Here is a 21159-nt window from a genome sequence, read left to right as displayed (position 1 = left end):
AGGTTTAAGATTGTTATATTTAACTTTTTTTTGTTGTCCTGTGACGGTGTCTTCCTCTTCTGCGTGCTGTGATTCTTGAGTTTGGGTTGTCTCACTGCGTCTGGTGTCAAAGGTTGTTTTTTTTTTTTTTGTTTGTTTTGTTGGATGCCGTCCCCATAGTACGGAGCCCTCCAGGGGATATTGGTACCAAAGAGTTAATAATGATAAACAAATTTTCACTGAGGCTCTATAAGAGCCATATGAATGAAATAAGTAATTATTGATACGACAGGAGCAGCGGCTTTGACACCTGGTGGTGGGTGTGTCGATGTGGGCGTGACCGTCATGAAGTATGAATGGGAAGGTGAATGGCTGCTGCTGGCTCTGTGTGTATGAGGAAGCGGGTGAACGGGGTGGTCAGTCCTCGTAAAGTTTGGAGCATTTAATCAAAATTAAATAAATCGATAATTGCGACAGAACAAAAAGGTTTGGAAATGATTGATACACGGACAGATGAGATTCCCCGAGTTAACCCAGTGCGGCCAGCATGCCTAGGTGGGACCCATGTGGGGGAAAGGAGGGCTGATGTATGGGTTTGTCCGCGGGTTCCACGATGACCCCACATGGGTTTGCCCATGTAGGACCACAGCCTACACGGGCCCTAAATGGACAAACCCATGTGGGCCACCACCATGTAGTGCCCATGTGGGCTCTGGCCCTACATGGGCAAACCCATGTGGGGCCATTGTGGAACCCACGGACAAACCCATATGGGACCCATATGGTCTGCCCTCCTTTTCCCCACATGACCACCATTAGTTTGCTGTGTTTTATAATAAAACGTATTAACGCTTTGGTGCCGAAAAACTGATTTAAAAATCGATTTATTTATTGCGTGTTTGTCTGTTCAGGCTCGGAAGGAACGGCACTGAACGCAGCCCTTTAAACCATTCAGACGAACACAGAGACACAATCAGATGACTTCTTATCCCGCGATAATAACTCAGAAATATTCCATGGAAAAACCTTACATAAGTTTGTATTAAAGCAGAAAGTTCGGCGGCCACCGTAAGAAAGGCTTACAGTATTCAATTATGCCGCATGAACTGATCAGTAGATTATTGCGAGGGAACGCAAAAGGAAAAAAAATCCCCATGTCCCCTGGAGGGCTCCGTACCATAGCGCCCCCTACGGCCAGTAACTTCAGCTACTCCAGTTCATTTGTTTTTCTTTGTTTTCCCTTTATTTTCCTTTTGAGTGTTATTCTTAAAGAACATTTTAAGAAGAATTTGATAAATGTTTTTTGTAAACTTAACTGTTTCAGTATTCGCATAACTGAACCTGTGTGCCTTAAACAAAAGGTAATATCTGGCTGAAATTCCCAGGGTGGTGGTGTTGAGGAATTTACTAAAACTAAAATTCCATAAAATCTGAGTTTCATCTAGTGTTGCCACACACAATTGGAAATAATTTCATAAGTGGCAAATATAGACTGACGCTGAATGATATACACGCAACATCCATAATCCAGAACTGATCTCACAAGAAATAATAATTCAATATATGATGTGTATAATGCTGCGACAGACTGGCGACCTGTCCAGGGTGAACCCTGCCTCTTGCCCAAAACGTTAACTGGAGATGGGCACCAGCAACCCTCCCCAGTAAGGGACAAGGGTGTAAAGAAAAAGGATGGATGTGTATAATGTGGATTAAAAAAACAAAAAATAAACGGCATGTGAAGTTTGTAGAGGCCTCATTACGACACTTGTGTCCATAAAGACAAAACAGTAGAGGTCACTTGAGCTGTATGTCAATGTAATATATAGATATGACAATATATTATAAAAATTACACTAAAGTTTAGATAAAATACATTTGGAAAAAAAACCGAAATAAAATGTGAAAAAGGAAATAATTAAAACTCAGCTATTGAACAATACTTTTAACTAACCCAAAGTGAAATGTGATATTGCAACAACTCCATTTAGTTAAGGTTTCGTATTTATTTTACTTTCTTACATAAATTCGGAAATATTGTTTCATTTTATTGTCCCTAATCTCGCAAACGACTGATTACGAGTATCAGAACTTTTAAACTTTAGCCTGTTTTCCTCAGAAAAGCCTGTGTCCAAGGATAGCTTGAGAAGATGCCACTCACGACATGGAAGACGCGCCGACGTACCGTTGGTGGCGAGGTCGCGTCGCGACTCTTGGAGACGCTGTACGGCATACCGAGATGTCTTGGGCAAAACGAACTCCCTAGCAACGGCCAAGCGCTAATGCAGCTAAAACACGTAAAAGTATGGCAACGAATGCTTATAAAAATGCCTCAACGGTGTTATTATGTTTTAAGAAGTGCACACAGAATATGCTATGTTTGGTCATTTACTGTTTGTGGTTTTGCCGTGTCTTAATTGGCGCATATCGATGCTAATTTCCGTGTTTTCGTTTCAGAAAATATTAATGTTATATCTCCTTACTGCTATCTGCTATTTATAGGAGCTTTCAGATGTTACATAAGATCCTGTCTTGTGTTAATATTTATATATATGAGTGCCTCTTTCTGCCTTGTGTTATTTCTGTCTGCAGGGGTTATATAATTAATTGTGTTTGTATGTTATGCAGCACCTGGGGACAGCAGCCAGCTGTAAACAGAAGAGTCCTCCCTCTCTCCCTCTCATTTCTGACCCTCCCTCTTTCTCCGTCTATCCTTCCTTCCATCAGTCCTCCTAACTGCAGTCTGCATACAGGTCCATTCTGCTGCTGCTGCTGCTGCTGCTGGAGTGAGTGGGAGGAACATTTCCCCCTCTTTGCCTCAAAAAAAGAGAGAAAGAAATGACGAGACATCCTTCTGGAGCTGCAGAGGCAGGGGTGGATTTGGTATCCAGTTTCCTGCATTGCACAATGTTTCCCGTCAGCTTGGAGAGATAAAAAAGAAGAAAGAAGACAAAGGAGAAAGCGTTGGTGGACAAGGACAAAGTGGTACATTGAACAGGGGTTAAGGTGAGGAGGAAGCTGTGGGAGATTCAGAAGAGGGCTGAGAGGCATGAGGGACGAGTGGGAGTCAAGAAACTGAGGATGAAGTGAGTAACACTGCAGTAGAATGAGACTTAAAGTGAAAGCAGAAGGTGAGAAGCAGGCCTGCGTACACCACTTTGCTTTCTGAAGAAGCCAGAGGAAAGGAATCCACCGTGGAAGCGAGAAGGAGACGTAGAAGGGGGCCCGAGGAGGAGGAAGCCAGAGGTTCAACGCCCAAGATGGCTGCTGTGTCCTCTGCCTCTGACACCGGTAAGTGTTTTTTTTTCTTCTTCTTCACCTCTCTCTGTCTCTCTCTCTCTCTGCTGGAACAGGTTCTGCATCATCAACCTTCATTTGACCACACCGTCCCTGGGAAAACTCTCAGCTCTGTTTCTTTCCCAGTTTCCTCTAAATAGGGAAACTGTTGCGCCGCTTGGAATTAGCTACACGCACAGAAAGTCTCATCAGCAGTCCTCTGCGGGAGGAAATCAATGAAGTTCTCCCCGCGGCTCCTCATCTCCTCATCCGCTCGGGGCGTCCGTTGCTTCTCCTGCCAGCTGCTGAGCATCCACATTCAGTTCTGATGCCATTTCATCAAAATTTCTCCTTGACTTATAACTCTTCACTCAGGACATATGATAATCAGCCCACTGCTGCTGCTCTGCCACAGGTGCCAGCCACATTCTCCCCTGCTATTCATTCTTCATGCAACCTTCTCTGGCTGGAGGATGGCACTTAGTCTTCCTCTGTGAAGGTTGACTCAAAGGTTTCTACCTTCCTACATTAGTCCTGTGTTGTGCTTTCTTCCCTTCAGTTCACCACACAGGTTTTTTTTAATTCATTTTGGGTCTGGGGGCTGAGGTGGTGCTGTGCAGTTCAACCATTTCTTTGGTAATTTGGATCTTTATGCTGCTGAAAGATTTGATGAATTGTTTTCCGTCGCTCACAAAATTTGCATTTTCCAATTTCACACTCTCTTAGGACCTATTGGAGAAAAACAGGGCTGTTTCTAGCTTTTTGGGGGCCCTAAGCGAGATATTGTTCGGAGGATCCTAGTGTATCAACAGGATCTGAATCAGCAGGTCTGAACGTTCATTTAGTGCCACAAAGCGTCATAAAGCTACGTTTATGACAAACAAATTCTAACAATTATCCGAGACTAGCGAGCGGGACAAATAATTTTGCTAGCAAAATAAAAATGAAAAATAAAAAAATGTTACATCTTCACTTATCTTGTCCACATCACCAACAAATATGTTACCTTTAGCCTTTTCCTTCCTGTATTTCAATTTTCTCCATTTTTTCCGGACCAGTAATACAATTTCTTTTGGATGCCTGTTTTCTGATTTACTTTTCTAGTTATTGAGAATGATAACATTCCTTTCAAACCGGTCGGAGGTTCGTTATACCGTTGCATGTTTAATAGTAGGACCAACAAATATTACCTAATAATGGCAAAAAAAAAAACACTTGGAGTTTATTTAATTTGCATCCTACATTTATTTTTTGTGCACACCAATGATGTCTGAGAAAAAAATAGATATTTTGAAGTGATTGTTGTGGGTACCAATAACTGAGGCAGCAGTGATTTAATCAAAATCAATAAATCAAATTTTTTTCTTTATGTCAATAGGAGACCACCGGGGCCGCCACCCCCCCGAGCGCCGGCTGCTGATCCTCGGTGGGCCCCGATCGGGCAAGACCTCCTCCGCTAACACCATCCTCGGAGACGAGATGTTCGACGCCGGGACGGAGACGACCCACAGCAACGTGGGCCAGATGGAGATCTACGGCCGACGGGTCACGGTGGTCGACACCCCGTCCTGGGCCATCCCGGCCGACCCTGAGGACGACGAAGAGCGCGACACGGACGAAAACGCTGGCGCCGAGTCGGACAGCCCGGCTCGCCCCCCACCGAGCCTGGACAGCGAGGGCCCCTGCATGGGCGCCATCCTCTGCCCTCCCGGACCGCACGCCATCCTGCTGGTGGTGTCCATCAGCCAGCCGTTTGGTGACAGGGAGCGGAAGGCCGCAGAGGACCAGCTGGGGGCTCTGGGCGGAGGGACCTGGAGGTACTGCATGGTCCTCTTCACCGGAGTGGACAAGCTGCCCAAAGGCGTGTTCATCGAGGAGCACATATCCAACACTGGAGAGGCCCTGCAGTGGCTGGTGGAGAGATGTGGAAGCAGGTAGGACAATAATTGGAGTCGGAAGAGATCAGTGAATGTTTAGTTTAGAACAGAGGTCTGCAGTACGAGCATCGTCATTCCACAAATCTGGCCTTAAGGAAGCCCCAACAAGTCCAGCGTACCAGAACGTTGTAGACCAGGGGTCCACAAACTTTTTCCTGTGAGGGCCACATAAGTTTTCCTTTCTCTGCTGGCGGGCCGGAGTCAGTTTGTAACAGAAAAAGTGTGACGTTTGCAGGAGTGCCTAAATGCAAACATTTATTCTTTTCCATACAGCACAATCAAATAACCCGCTATGGGTTCTTCACAGAAAAAATCCAGGAAATAACACTATTTATGAAATAAATACCATATTTTCCGGAGTATATGCCGCACCGGACTATAAGTCGCAACCCCAGAGTTTTTTTTTTTTTTTTTTTTTTAAAAACAGTAAACATAACATTTTTGTAAAAAAAATTTTTTTTTTTACAAAAAATAAGCCTCAGATATCTCTGCCACTCCAGGTTTCCAACAACGATGCAGCAGAGGGGGGCGGACACCCAAAATTTGAGTCATAACAGGTCAATTGAATATCATTTATTACGGTTGACAAAGAAAAAGGTGCCAAGTTTAGATTGAACTGAACTGATTACAGTAGTTTCTGAACGGTAACCGTAACAGTAAAAGTGCTGATCCTTTGTGTCTGCTACTAGCATGTGCTAAATGAAAATAGGCGTCTTCTTCTTCTTGAGCTGGATGAGATTCCCTCTCATCCGAGGGACAAAAACCTGTTAGAGGCGCAAGAAGAAATGAGACGACAACCCTAAACCCCTGAAAGCAAATTCACACCACACTTTGTACATCTTTTATTTGTAAAAAAAAAAAAAAACGGTTTTGGAAAATGAGACATTTGTGTCTTTTCGCAGGTACCATGCCTTTGATAACACCCTTAAAGACTCGGAGGAAAACACCCAAGTACCGGAGCTGATGGAGAAGGTGGAAGAACTGGTCACCGACAACCAAGGTTTGCGAACCAACTCTGACTTATTACGCCGTTATAAATAGTAGCACCTCGTATGCAGTATTCATGCGGCTTCTCTGATCATTGCATTATTAATCCAGACACCATTTGTGTTGCGGAGCTGACCTAAAATGACTCAGTGAATTATTCATTGGTGCCTCCACGCAGGCTGGTACTTTGAGGTGAATGAATTGATTTTGCTGGAGGAGGAGCAGGCAAGGAGAGCGCTGGAGGAAGAGCGGATGAGGATGGAGGAGCACGCCCGGCAGAGGGAGCAGATGATCGGAGGACCTCCCCGAGGTATGTGTGTGTGTTAGAGTGTGTGTGTGTGTTCAAGAGGGGTAAAGTGAACATGTGTTGTTAATGCTGTTCAGGCAGAAACAACAGACCAGATGGGCGCTCAAGGGGGAAAAAAAAAAAAAAGCTTGATGTTTGATTCTGCTTATGTTTGTTTTTTTGTTTTTTTTACTGGGTCTCCAGAGTTGAGGCTGCTGCTGCTGGGTTGGAAGGGCGTCGGGAAGAGCTCGGTGGGGAACTCCATCCTGGGCCGTCGCTTCTTCGAGTCGGGCCAGGAGACGGAGCTGTGCCTTAGGAGGCAAGCGCTGGTGTGCGGCCGCCGGGTCACCATCGTCGACACCCCAGGCTGGGACTGGTTCTCGGTGAGCCGGACCCCCAAGCGGATCCGGCAGGAGTCGCAGCGTGGGGCCGCCCTCCTGCGGCCGGGGCCCCACACCCTGCTGCTGGTCCTCCCCGTCGTCTCGTCGCTCACGGCGAGGAAGAGGCGGACGCTCCTGGCGCACATCGAGACTCTGTTCGGAGACAACGCGTGCCTCCACACCATGGTGCTGTTCAGCTGCGGCGACTGGCTGGGACACACGCCCATCGAGGAGCACATCCTCCGGGGAGGGCGGGAGCTGCAGAGACTGCTGGAGTACTGTGGGAACTATTACCACGTGCTGGACAGTAAGACGCCCGGCAAGGACAGGAGCGTGTCGCTGCTTCTGGACAGGATAGAGGAGATGATCAGGGAGAACGGCGACAGGGCCTTCCTCCCCATCCAGACCGAGTGGCGTAAGTCTCACCGTTTCGTTCTCCGAGTTCACTGCTGTTCTTCTTGCCACAAAGAAAAGAAAAAAGAGCAGCTACCTTACAGATTTCTTCTGCTTTTGCTTCTTTGTCACAACCGACACAACCGACTCTTTATAACCACCAAGCGAATTTTGATATCAAAGACAACTAGAACGAGATGTGAAATCACTACAGGCCTCTTTTGCTTCAGTTTAAACAGAGTTCATGATAAAAATACAAGAGCGAGACTGGAAAAAAAAAAGATCACAGAGGCCTGTCTCTTATTTAATATCTCAATGTTTCGCAAGGTGTTTGGTGAAAACCTTTGATAATAAAAAGTATGACTTTATAAAAGGTTACAGTTGTTACATGTGGTGGAAAAGCAACAGAGCAATAGCTCAGAATGACAGTCAAACCTTTTGGTGGTAGAGCGATGGCTCTGTGTTGCTTTAATTTTGGCACAAGCAGTGGAACTATCAGTTGAGTGTATTTTTTAAAATATGTCAATACCTACTAATGAACATTAGCTTGTAAAGTACATGAGACCAAAGTGAAGTAGCTAATTTCCATTTCTAGCCCACTGGCAGATTGGTGTTAAAAAAACACCAACAAAAGAAGAAGAAATGAAGCAAATGTAATGCGGCACTACTTAGTAAAAAGCGTGAGAGACTTTTATAGTACATGTTTAGATATCATCATATTGACATTACAGATGCAAGGATAAATCGGCTGGTCAATAAATTGGACCCAATTTCCTTAATTTTGGGAGACAGGCGATCAGTCCGTACTTGTATGAGAAACCGATCTTATCCTCCGATCTTGCCTCACTGTAAAGGTGTGAAAATCAGCCACTGTCCCCTTTCACTCTGCCATGAGAGTACCAGCCATCAGTTTCAAGGTTTTGCCAGAAAACCTGCTGAGCCTGGTGGTTGGGTGTTGGGGCATTCATCCAGCGGCCTGTCGTGTTTTTGAGTCAAAAACATGTTTAAAATTGACAGGAAATTTGAAAATATCACTTGATAATTATGTGTTATTGAAAGGTTGGGAGATTAACACCTAAACACCAACTATAAAGTCTTTAAAAATGCAAATATTTTAAAAAGACTTAAATAAATAAATAATGCATAGCCTGGTGGTCCGCCAGGCTTATAATACGCTGAGGGAAACCCTGAGTTTGCTCAAGCACACATAGTTTACAAAGGATAGTAATCCAAAGCACACCTGCATGCCCATGGCTAAAAAAAACACTTGATTTATCCCAAAGGGAAATTAAATGTGTCTTAACTCTCATAATGGGCATTGCAGTTGGACCCAGAATACGGGCAGAGACGGAGGCAGGAGACGTAATGTAGGACTTCAAGAGCTTACAGGCTTGGTGCTGATAGACAGACAATGCAAAATAACGTAAGTGGTGCGGGAGAAATGAGTAACGGAAGAATCAAGCAGTGAGTGAAAGAAAATAAAGAGCTTATATACCAGGGAGCTTGATTAGTTGATAAGTGGCTGACTGGGAAACGGGGTGCAGCTGGGAGGGGAGACCGGGCAGGCAGGCTGAGGGAAAGAGACTTAAAGGAATAACAAAAGTGAAGCATTGATCGAAGGAAAATCTGAAAACAGAATAATCTAGGATGAGCTTGAATAAAAAAAAAAGAAGTAATCAAAATAAAACCCCAGAAAAACCCAAACGCTCCAGAATCATCACTGTCTGGAGTTGTTGTGGATATTGACGCTGGGGGCAGGAAGCATATCCTGTAGCTGTCAGTCTTCCACTGAATCTGAAGACATCTCTGACTGAAGACTGTTGCGGTTGCTCCATTACTGTCATGATATGCCAACGGCTCAATTTCAAGATGATATTCCATCCTTTAATTCTCCTGACTGTAAGGTTAGAAGTCCAATGCTGAGCAGTGAGACGTTGGATCTGATGTTTCAGGGAGGCCTGGTCCCGATCGGGATGCTTTGGCGTTACCTTAAACATTCTGTTCATGCTTCAAAACGCCCCGAGACAATGATAAATTAAAAATAGCCCTGCAAAGAAGAGTGTGCCAAAAGTCTTTGACAGCAATGTAAAAGATTCACTGCCTGCTGCTGCAGCCAACGATGGTACAAGCAGTTATTAGGGCTGGCAGGCAATTCAATTTTCAACAGTGTTTTACTTTAGTAAATGAAAGAATCTTGTGAAAACTGTTTGTCTTTTTTGTATTCATTGTTACCTTTATTTGATATTAAAATGAGTTTGATCTGAAACATTTAATTGTAGAGGGGAATAAATGTAGATTCTCATTTAGAACTTCGTAGGCCTGTTTCTGGATTGTTTGGACACCGTTTTTATCACCACCTTTGTTGCCTTTTAGAAATGACCTTTTAAATTTGGCTTGAAGCCCCGTGCTACGATTTCAGTCCCTTCCCCAACCGAATGGCCCTTCTGAGTTGATTTGTCGATATGTTTTGGACTGTTGACCTGTTGAAACACTCAGTTATCTCCCACTCTCAGTTTACCACCAGATTTCCTTTTATTTAAAAGGACATTGTATTTCAAAGAGTATATAAAGGCTCCCAGGCACTTCAGTAGAGAAGCGGTCCATAACGTCACAGATCCTACACCTTGCTTAGCTGTGGGCTCCAGGTGCTTTTCCAACATATTCTTCCTTTAAGTCAAGTCAAGTTTATTTGTATTACACATTTCAGGAACAAGTTATTATGAATCACAGGCAATTAAAAAAGTGGGGGAGTTTTAACTCTGTGTTTCAGCATCTTTGCAATTTTCTGTAAGTTTGTTGCAGATTAGTGGAGCATAGAAGCTGAATGCTATTTCTCCCTGTTTGGTTCCGATTCTGGGGATGCAGAGTAGAACCAGAGAACCTGGGTGGTCTGGGAGGTTAATACAACAACGACAGGTCTTTAATGTATGCAAGTTGTTCAGTGATTTAACTAACTAAAGTATTTTAAAGTCTATACAATGAGCTACAGTGTAAAGATTTCAGAACTGGGGTGATGTGCTCCATCCTCCTGGTTTTACTGAGAACGCCAGCAGCAGCGTTTTGGATCAGCTGCAGCAAGAGGTTTGATTTTTTTTTTTTTTTTTTTTTTTAGGCAGACCTATGAAGACACTTGCAGTCATAATTACAACTAGAGATAAATGTTTGGATGAGTTTCTCTAGACCTTACTGAAACATTAGTCCTCTAATCCTGAAAATGTTCTTCAGGTGATTGAAGGCCGACTTTGTAACTGTCTTTATGTGATTCTGAATGTTCAGGTCTGAGTCCATCACTGCACCCTGATTTAGAGCCTGATCACTCGTTTCTAGCTGTAATAAATGAACCAGTTTAACGTCTAACCCATCTAGTCTAGCTGTTTGGAAACCCAATTAGTTTCTAAACAGCTGAATGTTAAATCCTGTTCACGTCCTAGCTTGGTAAACACACAGCTTTAAACTGATCATACTCCTCCATGGTCACTTTTCTCTCTTTTATCTACAATGACCCTGATACTCCATCGTATTAGCTACTGCGATAAAAGTGCTTTTTAGATGTCCCTTACAGAGCTGCCAAGGTTTCACCGAAAGGAAATGGAGTTTGTGTCACGTCTTGCTAAAGCCTATAAAAACTGACATTTTCTGTTTTTCTGTTTGGCAGTGAGCGAGGAGAGCTCTTATTCCTCGGACAACACCGAACCGGAGGACGACTGCCGGGGATGCCAGCTGCAGTGACGAGGCAGCCCCAAAGAGGAGGGGTGGGGACTGTTCCCTGTCTTTGTCTTCAGTAGACCCCCAAGCATCACCTCATGTAACTTTCACCTCATTTGAAGTGTCCCTCAGTAATTATGAAGAGATTCAGGGAAGAACAAAACAAACGTGTTAGCAACCAGAATGAGCCATGTAGCTGTTTGTTATAGAGACCATACCCACTGTTCACTTAGCTCAGCCTTTACTAACCGAATCTGGATATCGCTGGGAATAAAAACTCCGTACTCTGCTGCTGTCAAAGAGACATTATTGTATACCTTGTCTGTGTTCACTCTGAGAATGAAGATGGGGGTGAGGGGAAATGCAGTCTGAGTGCGATTCCTGATTTCTCGAACTTCAGAAACTGTGCTCCACAAGTCGGAGACACAAGCTTTCATCCTGCGTTCACATCCTGGTTATAAAAAAGAGCCTTCATTAAAGTTTGATTAGGGTCTGCTCAGGGAGTCGGGGGTTGAACTGATGATTTACCAGGAAAATACAAGACATTTAGGAAAAAGCTGATCGACGCTGTTCGCTAAACTTCAAGTGAGTCACATCCAGAGATCCTGAGGGTTCCGATCAGGAGACGCGGTTCTCCTGTTTGTAAAGATAACTATTAAATTAATGTAATATAGCGCACATTTTGTTGCTTGGTCTTTCTTTCTCAAGGAGCAGAAGAAAGGAAAAAGGAATGGCTGCCTGGAAGCCGTGCAGCCTCAGATCCCAGCGGAGCAGCCAAGGCTAGCTCGGCTACCGTCATGCACCCCGCGCAAATATCGACAAGGTAGATTCATCTCTGTGCCTCAGCCCGAAACCGTGAGAGCGAAGAACCAAGGAGCCGTGTCCATAAAGCGCTACGCCAAGCTTTCGCATGTTACACAAACTAAATAACCTCATGGACCGTTCAAAAGCTTTTACTACCTGCTAACCTTTTTCTACATCCACGAGACATCCGCTCCCGACATGCGTGGTGATGTTTTTGTTTTTTTTAGCAGAAAAAAAACTATTAAATCTCTAGATATACATTCAGCTGTCGGCATGTAAAGACACCGCATGCGAACAAACGAGTGCCTAAAGAGTTGAAGGTGGCCTCACTTTCTTATTCTTCTTACTCTTGCTTGAAAACAAACCTGTGACTTTCTCTGGTGTGGCATTTGAAGTCCTTCCGCCCTCATCTGGGAAAGTGGAAGCGAAAGAGGAAGGACGTTCACAGCACGGAACAGCCCAAAGAAGCCTGTTCAACAAGCGACGGACACCACTGCCAGGCAGCCACATCTCCTTTTCTATTTACATGACGTGAAGTAAAAAAAAAAAACAACAAAAGACAGAAAATCCCCTGACCTACCCACCCAGCCCTCTCTGTTTTACCGACTCCGCGCTTCTCCTAGTGTCGTAGGCTATAGCAGCACTTAGTGTGACCAGCATGCCTTTATAATTTCCTACCAGGATGTGGCGAAACTGTCACCCGAGTCTCGCTCTATAATTGTGAATATGTTGTACAAGCTGTGTATAGTTGCAGCGTCAAGATACGTGAAAGTGTGAAGGTCTTAGCTGAGCCTTTTTGCACTGTGTAACTTCTACTGCAGCCAAAGTGACGTTACTGACTGTGGTGATTATTGTATCGTCATCGGTATTTTGTTCATCCTCTGACAACAATAAAAGAGGTTCAAATATACTAGTGGATACTTTTGCCTTTCTTTGTCGTGTTTACTTTGACTTGTAGGTTCAGAGTTTGATGTTTTCTATTGGACTCTTATTATGGACCAATTCAAAGTAGTGGATAATTGTGAAAACATTTTTATCTTTTCTTTCTGGATGGAGGTTTCATGTTCTCCATGTGAATGCGTGGGTTCTCTCCAGGTACCCTGGCTTCCTTCCACACTTGTCAGGGTTAACTGGTTGGTCTAAATTGGTCTTGCTGTGAGCCTGGTTGTGTGTCTTTGTGTTGGTCTGTCAGTATTTGACTCTCGCCCAATGTCCACTGGAGATAGACACCATCCTACCGTACATTAAGTTTAAGCAAGTATAGACAATCGATGGATGAAATTGTTTTCAGGTGAAATTACAAAACTTAAGTGGGACATTGAATCTTTGAAACATGATGAAAATAAATACATAAATGCATCCAAATTGTAGAAAAATAACCCAGTTTTGCTGTTCTACAGTTCTGAACCAGGAAATTCTGAAAACGGTTCAGATCTTTTCAAAGTTTGATTTCAAACTGAGTCATTGTAGGAAGACCAGGACTTGTCGTAACGGGAATATTTCTTTTTGGTAACTGTTAAAACTTGGCAGCATTTTGGAGGGAGTTGTTTGGACATTGAGCCAAAACTGCTTTACAATTATCCATCCTGGAAGTGGAAATGTTTTTCTGCATTGCTTTAAAGAAAAGACATTTCTGATTTTGGCATCGTTCTGTCGATTAAAGGATGATCTACCTTTTAATAAGAGACTTAAGAGCAAGTCTCTGTCGAATTCGAGGCCAAATTCCAAAACCAGGTCAGTAATTTTAAAAATTGCTTGGGTTTGTATAGATATTTAGAGATGGGTATCAACAGCACAATGTAATGCACCAGAAACAAAATCATTGTCTGTCAGGAAGGCAATAACAGGAGCTGAGCAAGCAGGATTCCAACACCTCATTACAAATGCAATTATCTTAAACACAAACACAATTTGTAAAACTTTTATAATTGTGGTAGCTGCCTTCTATGAATCCGTACCCTGCAGTATCCAGATAGTCAGGTTTTTCTTTCCTTTTATCTCCCCCTCAGTCCCTTTTTTTTTCCCCAGGAGAAAATTATCTGCATATTTGCTCTGCACCATTTTCTCTCTGGCACACTTCCACTGAAGTATAGATCTCCCCCTTAAGCTTTCTGGACGGCAGCCCGGGCCAATTACTGCCCGTCCGCCGAGGGCCGGTTGTAAGATGAATGCAAGCATTTTTGTGGGTAATGTTGTTTGGACTTCGCCTACGTCAGCATCCAAACCCAATTCCCTGCAGACATTGTGACAAATGTGCACTTTTGCTTTAGATGCGCGGCTTTAACTACAGCAAGACGTTTCTTTTAGTTATTATATTATGCGAAGTAAGAGATGTGGTTACGAGAGCTAAATCCACCAGGAACAAGACCTTTGAAAGTGTTTTTCGTCCGTTGCGAGTGTTAGATTTACTTCTCGTGACCGTCATTTGATTGAACGTCACGTGTGTTCGGTTTGCTGCAGGTCAGGCGGGCTGCATTACCTTCCTCCCATTCTACATTACCAAGTTTATGACAGATGGACATCCTTTAGAGTTTAGCTTCAGGTCACAAACTATATCATAATGTTAAAGTTTACACATTAATTTGACCCCTAAGGTTACACCAATGACAGTTCAGACAAAAAGATAGTATTTTCTCAAGATGTCTGTCATATGTTTAACCACAGACACAAACTAGTGAGTGATTGTGATGTGGAAAGGAAAAGGAATGTGGGTTTAATTTGTTATGTTTTTACAAATAAACTGAGAAGTGCAGCTTGCATTTGTATTTAGCCCCTTATGAGTCAGTACCATGAAGGACCTCCTTTTTGGTGCAATTATGTCATTTTTATGGCTTGCTCTGCGTAAGCCATATTGGATAGAAAGATTCCTTGGACATCAATTTTCAAGACTTGACACAAATTCGTGAATACATTTTTTATAATTTATGCAATTATACGGTTTGTAAAAATTCCCCAAAATCAGCTGTTAATTCTCGGTTTGGGAATTTTGAACCAGATTTAAAAACCCCAGACTAGCCTGATTAAAGATGTCTTGAGACTAAATAGGTAGCAATATTATTTATCTAAATGTTTATCAAATATGATTCAGTCAGTAAGTTTAAAACCATAGAGGTGATCAGTAAAATGTTAAAATCAAGGTGCGATGTGGCAAATGGTAGATAAAAGCATGACGGTTTATTGTAACTCAATATGAAGCTAAAGTTAGGGACAAAAGTTTTCACCTTTGACCTTTATCTCCACTTCAGCATTCCATGCATTAATACCTATTCACACTTTTTCATCCATTTGAAAGAACGTCTTGCTTTTCTTCAGTTATTACAACAAATAAGAGATCTCATTTGGTTTAAGACTCTTTTATTAAGAGATTCTGTCTACATACAGTCAGGTTATACTTTGTTACACACAAACTTTAAAAATACATCTTATATCCACGCTATATTGAGGTCCATAGCTGGCAGAACATGCAAGTAGCTCCAGACAAGATTATATATTCTGGGTGGGAAATACTTTTTTAAATTTTTTTTTATTGATTAATACATGATAGGAGTATAATACCAGTTTTAGATACATGTAGAATTAGATTCCAAGACATGCTATACTGATAGCTTGGATTAAAGAAAACCTGCTCAGTCCTTTTCATTTGCGACCATCAGTCATCTATAGGTCTGACCACTAGGGGTCAGCACTAAGCCCCTTTTTAAGCCTCGTCTGGCGAACTTCCTCCATCAGCTCTTTCAGATACTCGATCTCCCTGGCCATGGATTCAGCCTTCTCAGTCAGCTCCACGTTCTTCCTCTCCAGCTGAGCGTGCTCCACCAGTAGAGCGTCTTGCTCGGCTCTCTTCTTCTGCCTGTAGCGTGTGGCGGCCGTCTTATTCTGCTCCATCTTCTTCTGCTTCTTGTCCCTTGGTGCTTTCGAAGTTGACCTTTCGGTTCCGCCTGCAGCCCGGACAGACTTATCATAATCAGTGGTGGGGGAGGGTGGGCTGGCTCTGTTCTTGGGATCAGGGTAGGGCCTGCTTCTGGGGGACTTCTGCGGCGGAGAGGCTGGCGGGGAGCGAGGAGCGGCGGCCGGAGTGACCCCGACGTCGTTTTTGGGAGTCAGGACGAGGACGATGCGCGTCGGGGACAGTGAGAGTACGATCTTTGGTACCTGAGGCACCACAGAGGCTACGACAGGCTTCACCTCGCTCTCGGAGATGTCCACCTCGCTCTCGGAGATGTCCACCTCGCTCTCGGAGATGTCCACCTCGCTTCCCAGGTCCAGTGTGAAGGCCGGAGAGGACGGGGAGTCGACCACGCAGGGGGACGGGCCGGGAGAAGCAGGTTCGGACTTAACTTCAAGCTCCTCTTGAGGCTCTGGGACCAGGAGCGGGGAGGAGGGAACCTCTTGCCCTCCAGTGAGGGATTCAGACTCACCACCTGCAGTCACAGAGGGGTCGGAACCAGATACAGAGGGGACATGGGCAAAGGAAGCAGAAGGAGCACTTGAGAGAGTTGGCAGGGGGAAGGAGTCGAGCTCCATGGGACAATCCAGGGAAGCAAGGAGATCTTCTGGAGAGCTGGGGGCATCTTCAACAGGACTGCAGGAGCCAATCAAGGAGTCCAGGTCAAAGTCACTGAGATCCACCCTCTCAGCCATCCAGTCCAGATCGCTGAGCGCATCGTCTGGAGACAACAAAAACACCATAAGTACCAATCCTCACACAAATAAACACAAGACATTTCCCGTAATCACCTTTGCTGTCCCCCGAAACCATCTGACTCGATCTCGGCTGAACGGGGTGGTCCAACCAAGAGAGGGGGAGCAGCTCGGACTCCGTCCCGGCTTTGTCCCCGCCGAGGTCAAGAGCTGGCGGTGAGGGAGGAGGAGAGTAGAAAGGCGGAGTGGAGGATGAAGAAGAAAGTGCCGAGGAGGCGAGGGGCGACACGTGCCCCGGCGGCGAGCCTCCTCCGCCTTCCTGTCGTTCGTTTTTGTCAGGGTGAAGAAACGCGAGGTCCATGGTTTCAACCATGGGAGAGGAAGGCCCCCAGAGAAGGGCCTCCATATCTTCCAGGCCAAACTGTGAGCTTGTCATCGTCATGGTCATAGTGGTGGTTGTTGGTCACAAAAGGGGCGTGTGACGAAGTTAGGGCGGCGATCAACTCTTTTATGCTGTCAAAAGCAGCAGTGCTGAAGGTTTCCACGTGGGACCTGAAATGTGGAAAGCAAAGATTTGTGAGACATTGTTTAAGACTTCATAAACATTACATGAATAAGAAATGCTCCCTGTAAAAAAAATAGTTTATTTTGTAGGAACAAATGTAGCTTTTGACTATTTTTACTTAGAAACTATGCTTGTCGGCCATGATGTGAGTGGCAACTTCACACGGAAGGAAACCGGGGCTGAGTATAAGAAAAACAACTCCCACTTACATAAACTAAATTTGATCCGTCAATTTCAAATAGTGTTCATTTTTATCATGGTCATAACTGAGGGAAAGCTGAACTACACGTTGAATTTAAAGAAAAGATGAGACAAAATGCATCTAAATTTACCTCAAAATATAGCAAACTCCTAAATTTAATTTATCTATAGTTAAAATGAAAGTATATTTTGTGCTTTTTCAGCACTTTCATCACACTTCTACTTAACGATGTGGATGCAAAACCAAGGCAGTCCATTTTTATCCATAACTTTGAATGGAAATGTCTAGCAAATTTTAAATAAATTATTTTCTCCTAAAAATTGTACCTGAAAAAAAAAATCTGCATATTGTATAAACACTGCCCCCTATGGCTGCAGTTGCACTTTCCTTACGTCACCAGTCTCTTCCTTGATACCAGCCGTGTGACTCTGACGTCAATGCGTAACAAAGTCTCAAAAAAAAAAAGCAACCCTCCTTTAACAACAGCGGCTACTTTTGTTCTAATTCCACCCACAGAAAGCCGCCATTTTGACACAACACACACATATGACCTATTTTCTGCCACGTTGGCACTAGAGCATGACAGACATTTGAAAAGCACATAAAAATATTTTGGTTTTAACAGAGCTATTACGTACCTAACTATATTACTAATACTTGTCGAGCTTTTTATTTTTTTTAATAAATGTTACATATTTTAAGTTATGACATTAACTTAAAAAGAAAGAATGTTTGAAGAATAATAAAAATTACATATCAAATAATCATACATTTCGCCTGTAGTGATTTTACTGTTCTTATAAAAACACCGGCAGCCTTATCAGTCAGGAAGTAGGCCGGCCGGAACAGCTGTTATCGACAAAAAGTAACAAAAATTATACTTACGACATGTTTCTGAGTTAGAGGTGACTCAGTGCACTGGCTGGATGCACTGTTTTGTTTGTTGCTGCTGGATCGCGGCACACTTTTACACTGCCATTTCGGCAAAGACAATGATGTCTAACTACGATGTTGCTCAGGGTGTTGTTCTTCTCAAAGGAAAATGGCGCCTGCTGGAGAACGGTGGGGATATAGAGCTGAAGCATGGAGCGGGTAGAGATATCCCTCCGCAGACATCTCTCATATCACTACGCCACCAGGAAACTGTGGTGAAGAAATTAAGAACTGATTATGCTGTTTTTCATAATAGCGAAGAAATTAACTTCAAAAATTATAAAAAAAAATATATGTATATATATTTACCCACTTCGAGAGTGATATTTATTATTGATTATAATAACTGCAATGTTTACAATTTTTTTCTTTTCTTTTTTTTAAACAGAGCAAAGCCATCCTAGAAATTGTTGAAAAACTAGTTTTGCAAGTTTCTGCCACAAGCCCTTTTGAGTAGAGAGAATGTTCTTTATCAAATTACAGCACCCACATTTGAAGGGCTTTTTTACTGCTACAAAAGTTTTTATTTGCTGCAGGATTTAAAATAGAACCCGGCTTATCTGTTTAAGAAGAAAATACTTTATGGGTAATCTTAAGGACAAAACTCAGAGTCATTGTAGTTTGATTGTTGTGTTTCATACCTAAATCTAATGTTTTGATTTTAAGATTTAGGTTCAAGCTTGATTTGTTCACAAATACATCTCAGCAAGTAACCAGTTATCAGTGGTGGGAAGTAACGAAATACAAGTACTTCGTTACTTCCCACCAAACTAATAATAGAGATAATCAATCTACACAGCTCAGCTCTATAAGAAATCTGCCCATTTGTTCTCTCTTGGTGTAAACCTCCTGATCCAATTCCTAAGGCTCCATATGCACCCTGCTTTTAACATAAGACCATGATGGAAACATTTATGGTCCACTTGTAAAGTGAGTCCAAGTTGTGCAGCAACAGGGTTATCAAACCTACACAGTAACGAAGGACAAGTACTTCGTTACTGTACTTAGGTACAATTTTCATGTATCTGTACTTAAGTAGATTTAATAATGGGTACTTTCTACTTATACTCCACTACATTTTACAGTAAGTATCTGTACTTTCTACTTCACTACATTTCTACAAAACCGTCGCGTTACTCGTTACATCCAAGTCGCGTTGAGCTTTTTGTCCGTTAAAATGTGAAGTTCAGGGTCTTAAGGTGGCGCCGTAAAATCCAAGCACTAACGTGACTACCTGAGTGAAGTTGGCCCCCCCACCTTCTTCAAATCAGACAAAATTGGTGTCAAACGTTTGTGCTACGTTTGTGCTGGTTTGTGCAGCAAAAATTTTCATTTGTGCCGCTATCATTTTAAAGATATAAAGAAATGTTTCCAGAGGTCATCCAAGGTCAACCAACCAACCACCTTCTTCAAATCAGACAAAATGGGTGTCAATCAACTCAGCTACGTTTGTGTTGGTTTGTGCAGCAAAAATTTTCGTTTGTGCTGCTTTGGCTTTGAAGATATTAATGAAAGTGTAAAGGTCAAAAGGTCAACCAGCCCCCCCACTTTTATGAAATCAAACAAAATCGGTGTCAAACATTAGTGCTATGTTTGTGCTGGTTTGTGCTGCAAAAATTTTCGTTTGTGCCGCTATCATTTTAAAGATATAAAGAAAGTTGGATTTCATAAAAGTTGCCCCACAAACGTAGCACAAACGTTTGACACCAATTTTGTCTGACTTGAAGAAGGTGGGGGGGCCAACTTCACTCAGGTCGCCTACCTCTTTACTCGCATGCGGAGCTTCAGACATGCGCAGTGGTTTCCTCTGTGCGGGAGAAGATGTCTGTCTAATCGTCAGTAATATAATACCGCTGCATAAACCATAAGATATGGCGACATGTAAAATCAGCAGCGCTTCGCTTTCACAGACGGTGGGGACTTAGTCCACCTTTTAGCGTCACTTGGAAGGAAAGCTTAAAGAAAGGTAAGATCTGTGGACGTGATGCTAGCAAAGCTAGCTGTACTGAGACACACATGTAGCATCTGCGATGAAAAAAAAGTTGTCACTCATGCGCTGAATTATTGTGTGGAGGTGTTGACTGAGGTGTCGCTTATATGGGACAATGCTGTGACCAAAGTGCAATATAGTAATATGACATTCAGGAACGATCCGATTCTTCCGGACGGATCTTTACAAGTCCTATAGGACTACCATGTCCTCCCCTGGCAGTTGGATTTCTTTCAAAATAAAAGCCACTAGTGGCAAAAAGAAAAAAAGAAGTTCATGTTATGTTAGGACAGGAGACAAGATGTTTCCATCCATGAAATTATGATGCATAGAATCAAATATCTAAGTATAAACTATGTTACAGAGTAAACACAATGAAAACATGCTTTACCTGTGGCATTGTTCATTAAAATGGCACATTACTGATGTATTAAAATTAAATACCATCAGTTCACTTAATGATATTAGCGTTTAGGTATTATTCAGCAAGTACTTTTACTTTTAATACTTAAGTATTTTTAAAACCCAGTACTTTTTTACTTTTACTTAAGTAAAATGTTAATGTGGTACTTTTGCTTTTACCAGAGTACATTTTTGTCTGTGTATTTGTACTTTTACTTAAGTACATTTTTTGAGTACTTTCTCCACCACTGCCAGTTATCAGTGACGACTTCTAAGCTCAGCCAATTACTCTACATCAGTGGTCCCCAAACTTTTTCCTGTGAGGGCCACATAACTTTTCCCTTCTCTGGTGGGGGGCCGGAGATTGTTGAGGGAGGGAGGGCACATGGGCAAAACCCATGAGTGAAACGGTCACTGGGACTGACTAGTATATATTCCATTAGCATATTAATTTCTCATATGTTAACATAAAGGCTCGTTTTGAAGTATAAGTTGCTACTTGCAGGCATCGCTTCGAAGAATTCAACCTGGAATGCGGCGTTCATAACAGACACGTGTGTTAATCTGCTCTACCGCTAGCAAACAACCGAACTGATTAAATAACATAAAAGTCAAGCAATTCCCTAAAAGTCCAACAGATGGCAGCAATGCCATCTGTTGGACACACTTCCTGCTAAAG

General features: G+C 43.0%; 2 protein-coding genes across 5 annotated transcripts; one reads left to right on the top strand and one right to left on the bottom strand.

The window, feature by feature from the left end:
* Window positions 1–874: 874 nt before the first annotated feature.
* LOC106907812 (GTPase IMAP family member 8) lies at window positions 875–12657 on the top strand. Of its 4 annotated transcripts, none has more exons than XM_088008206.1 (8): window positions 875–2282; window positions 2608–3270; window positions 3403–3826; window positions 4634–5189; window positions 6095–6192; window positions 6358–6489; window positions 6670–7260; window positions 10894–12657. In XM_088008206.1, the coding sequence occupies exons 4-8, from the start codon at window positions 4735–4737 to the stop codon at window positions 10965–10967; spliced, it is 1350 nt and encodes a 449-aa protein (XP_087864332.1). In that variant the 5' UTR covers window positions 875–2282; window positions 2608–3270; window positions 3403–3826; window positions 4634–4734; the 3' UTR covers window positions 10968–12657. The 4 variants fall into 4 exon arrangements, with proteins under 4 accessions (XP_087864332.1, XP_087864331.1, XP_087864330.1 ...); XM_088008205.1 differs by lacking the exon at window positions 3403–3826 and having other exon boundaries at window positions 876–2282; window positions 2608–3065; window positions 3151–3270; XM_088008204.1 differs by lacking the exon at window positions 3403–3826 and having other exon boundaries at window positions 876–2282; window positions 2733–3270.
* Window positions 12658–15084: 2427 nt separating this feature from the next.
* Window positions 15085–18211, bottom strand: atf4b (activating transcription factor 4b). The gene is made up of 3 exons (XM_014973675.2): window positions 18041–18211; window positions 16485–16940; window positions 15085–16414 (listed from the first exon to the last, which is right to left on the bottom strand). The coding sequence occupies exons 2-3, from the start codon at window positions 16834–16836 to the stop codon at window positions 15420–15422; spliced, it is 1347 nt and encodes a 448-aa protein (XP_014829161.1). The 5' UTR covers window positions 16837–16940; window positions 18041–18211; the 3' UTR covers window positions 15085–15419.
* Between the last annotated feature and the right edge of the window lie 2948 nt (window positions 18212–21159).

This window comes from Poecilia mexicana, unplaced genomic scaffold (assembly GCF_051168715.1).
Source record: "Poecilia mexicana isolate PSO_F unplaced genomic scaffold, ASM5116871v1 scaffold_8, whole genome shotgun sequence".
NCBI lineage: Eukaryota > Metazoa > Chordata > Actinopteri > Cyprinodontiformes > Poeciliidae > Poecilia > Poecilia mexicana.
This window is presented reverse-complemented; position numbering and strand designations above follow the sequence as displayed.